The sequence below is a fragment of the Diadema antillarum genome, unplaced genomic scaffold (assembly GCF_040938485.1).
Source record: "Diadema antillarum isolate AM-2024a unplaced genomic scaffold, OU_Dant_1.0 seq00000711_RagTag, whole genome shotgun sequence".
In the NCBI taxonomy this organism is placed as follows: Eukaryota; Metazoa; Echinodermata; class Echinoidea; order Diadematoida; family Diadematidae; genus Diadema; species Diadema antillarum.
In genome coordinates, this window is record NW_027271615.1 from 469172 (window position 1) to 475267 (window position 6096).

Sequence of the window (6096 nt, forward strand, 5' to 3'; positions counted from 1 at the left end):
AAGTTGTGCCTTTTTTTTGTATTTAAGTTCATAATTGACAGGGGTTTTTTTTGCGATATTGAACAAACTTCACTAAATTGTTTAGTCGATATTCAATTGGCAACAATCAAGTGACATTTTGGCGACCACGAAGGGACCCCTCTGTTAAAGTATAAGTAACTGTTGTATTTAGGATCCAGGGTTATTATCACTGTGTACCATGGTGAAATCCTCATTTATAAAGGATGTTTGATGTTGATATGTAACATATATTTTTTGGAATTGTCATTGTATACAGGTTTATGATTGGTCATGGAGAGTTGGACATGTGCTGATCGGGTGCCGCAGCAATACAAATTGTAAGTTGTCCCTGTTTTGTTAAACTGTTGGTGTCTAATCTCACAATGGAGATTGAAAAATTGCATCGCATTGGGGAATCCACAGGCTTGAGTGGTAGTGAGTTGAGAGAATTTATTGCAGAGGAACAAAAACGAGCTAGGGAAGAGCGTGCTGAGGAACGAGAGAGAGTTAAAAGAGAACAGAAATTAACTCAGTTGAAGTTAGACTTGGAACGGGAGAAGGGGAATAGTGGTAATGGTAGTTCTGAACCGCACGTAAGACCACCAAAATTACCAACTTTTGATGAAGCAAAAGATAATCTAGATACCTACCTAAATAGGTTTGAGCGCTATGCTCGCGCGCAATCTTGGCCACAGTCCTCGTGGGCCATCAATTTAAGCGCACTCCTCACTGGGAAAGCACTCGACACATACGCGAGGCTAACCGATGAAGAGGCTGGAGACTATGAAGCTGTTAAGGCGGCGTTGCTTAAGCGATATGACTTGACGAGTGAGGGTTTCAGGAGAAAATTGCGCAGTGCAAAACCGGAGGCAGGTGAAACAGCCAGCCAGTTTGTGCATAGGATGCGGGTGTATGCTGAAAAGTGGTTGTCACTTGCAGGCTCAAAAAAGAGTTATAATGAATTACTCGAATTGATGTTGATTGAACAGTTTCACAAAAGTTGTTCACGTGAAATGTCTATCTTCATTAGAGAAAACAAACCTACAAATTTGGAACGATTGTCAAAAGTAGCTGATCGCTTCTTAGATGCCAGATCGGGTTGGCAGTTAGCACAAGGTGGGAAGACCCCAGCAAAAGCCAATCCTTTAACTTCAAATTCTTCTAACTTTCGCACCACACTAGGTTCACAGGCAGGAGCAAGCACAGGGCAGAGGAATGAGGCTTCCAAGCGTCCAGGATGCCACATATGCGGCAAGATCGGTCACATTGCCCGTAACTGCTACCGCAGGAACAAGCCCCCAGAGAGGCTGGCGGCAGGTGTGAGTGCATCGAACGATGACTCTCCACATCCAAGCGGACAAGACAGTGGTGCACCGGTGCCGAATGAGTCAGATGTCCAGGCGACAGGAGAACTTCGTTCTGATGATTATACTTATGATGCAGGTCAATTCAGTACACAGGTTAGAAATCCGGGTAATCAATATGAACAAGGCTGTTTACTAATTGATTCATGTTTCTCTTGTGATAAGGTGGTCCAGATGGAGGAACGTGGTATGGCATTTCCAGTGATGAGCGCAGCCTGCGGAGCCAAACCGATTCGCAAGATGCCGGTTGTGGAAGGACACGTCAACGGAAAGCCAGTTCAAGTTCTTCGCGACAGCGGATGTTCAACGGCAGTCATCAGAACAGACTTGGTCCAACCACAACAGATGACAGACGAATGGCGGACGATTGACGGAACTACACGAAGATTTCAAGTGGCCAGAGTAAGAGTTGACACTCCATATCTTGTAGGGGAGTTAGATGTATTGTGCATGAATAACCCAGTATACCCCTTGATACTTGGTAATGTACAAGGCGTCCGTAATCCAGGAGATCCTGACTGCCAGTGGAAACCGGTAGAATTGCTGGAGGCAGTTGAGACTAGACAGCAGAAGGAAGACAAAACCAAACCACTGAGAGCACTGAAGGTACCAGGCCAGGTGTCAAACGTCACACCAGATGATTTCCGACGTGAACAGAAGGCTGATGCTACACTAGATAAACTTCGGCAACATGCTACGTCAGGTACAGTGAAAGAAAGTAGAAACGGTAGTAAGTCGAAGTTTGTATTCAAAGATGGGTTGTTGTACAGGAATTTTATTCCATGACTAGAAACTCACAAGATAAGATAGACCAATTGGTTGTTCCGGAAAAACTCAGGAAAAACATTCTTAAGTTGGCACATGAGTCCATTATGGGTGGTCACCTAGGTTCAAATAAGACAAGTGACAAGATCCTTGCTCTTTTTTTTTTTGGCCAGGTGTGCAGGCTGATGTCCAAAGGTTCTGCAGATCGTGCGACGCATGTCAACGTGCTATTCCGAAGGGTAGAGTGACGAAGATTCCGCTGGGAACAACCCCGATCATCGATGAACCATTTCACCGAGTCGCCATCGACATCGTTGGTCCGATAAAGCCAGTATCATCACGTGGTCATCGATATATCCTGACATTGGTAGATTACGCGACGCGCTACCCGGAAGCTGTGCCACTTCGAAACATTGACACCTCATCGGTAGCAGAAGCGTTACTTAGCATTTACTCGCGGGTTGGTTTCCCAAAAGAGATGCTCACCGACAGAGGATCGCAGTTTACTTCAGACGTAATGCGGGAAGTTAGCAGGCTGCTGTCGATTCGTCATGTGACTACAACACCATATCACCCACAATGCAATGGCCTAGTTGAAAAATTCAATGGTACACTCAAACGCATGCTAAACAAGATGTGTGAGGAACGCCCTACTGATTGGGACCGTTACATTGATGCATTGCTGTTTGCATACCGAGAAACACCACAGGACAGCACAGGCTTTGCACCATTTGAGCTACTTTATGGTAGAGTTGTGAGAGGACCCCTCATGATTGTTAAGGAGTTGTGGACCCAGGATGACACGGAAGCGGATACCAAATCTACGTATCAGTATGTGCTAGATCTGAAAGAAAGGATGGAGAAAACTTGTGACATCGCCCGACAGGAGCTGCTGAAGTCGCATGAAAAAGTATAGACGGAACTATAATCGCAAGGCTAGGCAGCGTTCCTTCAAGGTCGGAGATGAAGTTTTGGTGCTCCTCCCCACGGACAGCAACAAACTCCTCATGCATTGGAAAGGCCAATTTCGAGTTATTGGTACTGTTGGGAAGCTCGATTATCGCATTGATCTAGGAAGTAGGATCACCACATTCCGTGCTAATTTGTTGAAGCTCTATGTTCACAGGGATGATGTTCCAGATGTTGGTGCTCCATTTGAAGTAGCCTCAGTCTCTGTTGTTGAGGAAGAAGACGTCAGTGAAGATGGCGATGTGTCCTATCAGAGGATGTCCAACGAACATCTACTTCACATTCCAACTACCAAGCGTACTCAAGGTGTAGATGTGATAATGTTGACACAAATTTAACTGATGAACAGCGTCGTCAGGTATCGTCGTTACTGTGTGAATTCGAAGATGTACTAACTGATGTTCCAGGGGTAACGAGTGCTGGTGAACATGACATAAAACTCACTCATAGTGAACCAATTCGTAGTAAACCATACCCCTTACCGCATGCTCTTCGACAGGTCGTTAAGGATGAGATTCAAGAAATGATGGATTTAGGCGTCATTGAACAGTCTTCATCGCCTTATGCATCACCCATCGTACTGGTCAAGAAAAAGGACGGTCAAACCGCTTTTGTTGTGATTTCAGGAAACTCAATTCAGCTACGGTCATTGACTCGGAGCCGATCCCGGACCAGGAGAAAATTTTTGCCAAGTTGGCTGGTGATCGTTACTTTTCCAAAATTGACCTAACCAAAGGATATTGGCAAGTGCCATTATCACAACAGGCTAAGCCCCTTACGGCTTTTATAACCCATGACGGACTGTACCAGTTCACTACAATGCCCTTCGGACTAGTAAATGCTCCCGCTAGTCTTAGCAGAATTATGAGAACGGCTCTTCGGGGAATGCCAAATGTGGACAATTTCATCGATGACATTTTGATTCATACCCCAACTTGGGAGGAACATTGTAGGACTCTCCAAGCTGTGTTGGTACGACTACGAGCAGTAAACTTGAAGGCAAAACCTGCTAAGTGTTTTGTGGGCTTTGCAGAACTAGACTTCTTGGGTCATCATGTGGGCAGAGGCACAGTACAACCAAATCAGGACAAGATTGCCCAGATTCAACAGGCTACGAGACCAGAAACCAAGAAGCAGCTTCGATCCTTCTTAGGATTGGCGGGATATTACCGCAGATTTGTGCCGAACTATGCAGCTATAGCTGTACCCCTGACAGATCTGACAAAAAAGGGAGAACCCAATCTCATCAGATGGGGTGAGCCGCAGGACAAAGCATTCAATACCTTGAAGCTGAAGTTGTCAAGCCAACCCATCCTTCATCTCCCAGATGTCAATAGGACATTCACTCTACGTACTGATGCCTCAGATACAGGCATTGGAGCCACGCTGCTACAGGAACATGAAGGTCAAAAGTTTCCCACAGCCTATGCTAGTAAGAAACTCTTAGCTAGAGAGAGAGCCTACTCTACTATCGAGAAAGAATGTCTAGCAGTTGTCTGGGCAGTGCTCAAATTTGAGACCTACCTATACGGCAGGGAATTTGTGATTGAAGTTGACCATTACCCGCTGTTGGCAATACGACGGTCAAAGGTCGCCAACGCCAGGATTCTTCGTTGGGCATTGGCCCTTCAACCATACAGATTTCGGATAGAGGCCATTAAGGGTAAGGACAATGTAGGCGCAGATTTCTTGAGTCGTCTGGAGTAAAACAAAAAAAAAAGGGATTGGCACTGAGAGATGTACTATTGAAATTATGATATATTGCATTTTCAGCAGGAAGGCTGGTGTACTAATTTCAGCATTTTGTTTTCTTTTGCAGGAAATTATATTAACTCGATTAAATTTCTATCTTTCTGCAGGAACAGAAGCAGAAGTGAGCCCATGTAGATGGTTAAAATATTAATTATTTTCTCTCCATTTTTATCTAACAAAAATTTTTTTCTTCCATTTCAGATGCAGAAAATGTTACAAAGGAAGAAAGAATAAATCTTATTTTCTCCCAATTTGTTGCAGAGAAGGAAAATGAAATTAACTGTAAGTATGGTCGGTAAATGATAGTGTATATATATATATATATATATATATAAAGAATTACCGTGCAGAATTTGCATCTCGTTGTATATATGTAGAAACAGACGTTGGCCATGAATTACCGGCCCTTTTCATTTTGAACTGGTAAAAATTTTCCCGGAAAATTTTCTTAAGGAGGGGGCGAATTGTCACCCTGTTCCCTAAGCTCATTCTGGCAAGGCAGATTCATTTGCATTTTTACTTCTTTTCTTAACCTCACTCTGGCACGGCATACTCATTTGCATTCTCTCTTGTTCAGCCTAGTGCTGTAGTAGGTCTCCGCGCTTGGCTAATTTTAACAAAATCTCAGTCAGGTGTTTTAGCTAGCTGTGCTGGGGCTGTGCACAGTTGATATAGGCATAGGAATGCGGTAATTAAAGTGTTTTTCAGTTGCTAGGTTACTTGGCAGGGTAGGAGATAATTGGTTAAGTTTTTGGGTGTGTGCAGTCCTGTGTTTAGGATAGAGTTGTGTGAGGGAAAATCGGGGCACTCCATATTGAACCTTTGAGTTGAGAGGTTGAGCTCTTCATCCTCACAGTGGTGTGACTGGATGTGTGTGGATTCTGGGTGTGAAAAAGCCTCGACTTGGATCCCCCCACGAGCAAGTAATTGTCAGACTTGCAATTTCGGGACTTCCTTTTGGCTGCCACAGCACACCAAAGCACATCTCCAAACCCAAGACCACAGAGATTCCTCATCCCGTTCCTCGTCTTACTACAAACTTAGCTGGGCTAAGTAAGCTCCATGTCTCCTTCGTAGACGCCGGCCATTGGCCAAGACTGTTAACTCCTCGAACCCCACGCTTTTTGGTCTCGAAATTGGCTTGAACGACCTCGCTTATCTCCGACAACGACCTCGTCACCGATTGCGACTCGCCGACGAACTCTATCACCACGATTACTCACGCGTGATCTCCCCCATCGCGGAG

General features: G+C 44.7%; 1 protein-coding gene across 1 annotated transcript; it reads left to right on the forward strand.

The window, feature by feature from the left end:
- The first annotated feature begins 383 nt into the window (after nucleotides 1-383).
- LOC139737872 (uncharacterized) lies at nucleotides 384-3045 on the forward strand. The gene is made up of 4 exons (XM_071648538.1): nucleotides 384-873; nucleotides 1183-1460; nucleotides 1530-2067; nucleotides 2303-3045. The coding sequence occupies exons 1-4, from the start codon at nucleotides 384-386 to the stop codon at nucleotides 3043-3045; spliced, it is 2049 nt and encodes a 682-aa protein (XP_071504639.1).
- The last annotated feature ends 3051 nt before the right edge of the window (nucleotides 3046-6096 follow it).

Coding starts and splice junctions, on each gene's coding strand:
- LOC139737872 (XM_071648538.1), top strand. CDS start 384: ATGGAGATTGAAAAATTGCATCGCATTGGGGAATCCACAGGCTTGAGT. Junction 874..1,182: donor CAGTGCAAAACCGGAGGCAG/GTGAAACAGCCA, acceptor GCACCACACTAG/GTTCACAGGCAGGAGCAAGC. Junction 1,461..1,529: donor CAGGTCAATTCAGTACACAG/GTTAGAAATCCG, acceptor TCTTGTGATAAG/GTGGTCCAGATGGAGGAACG.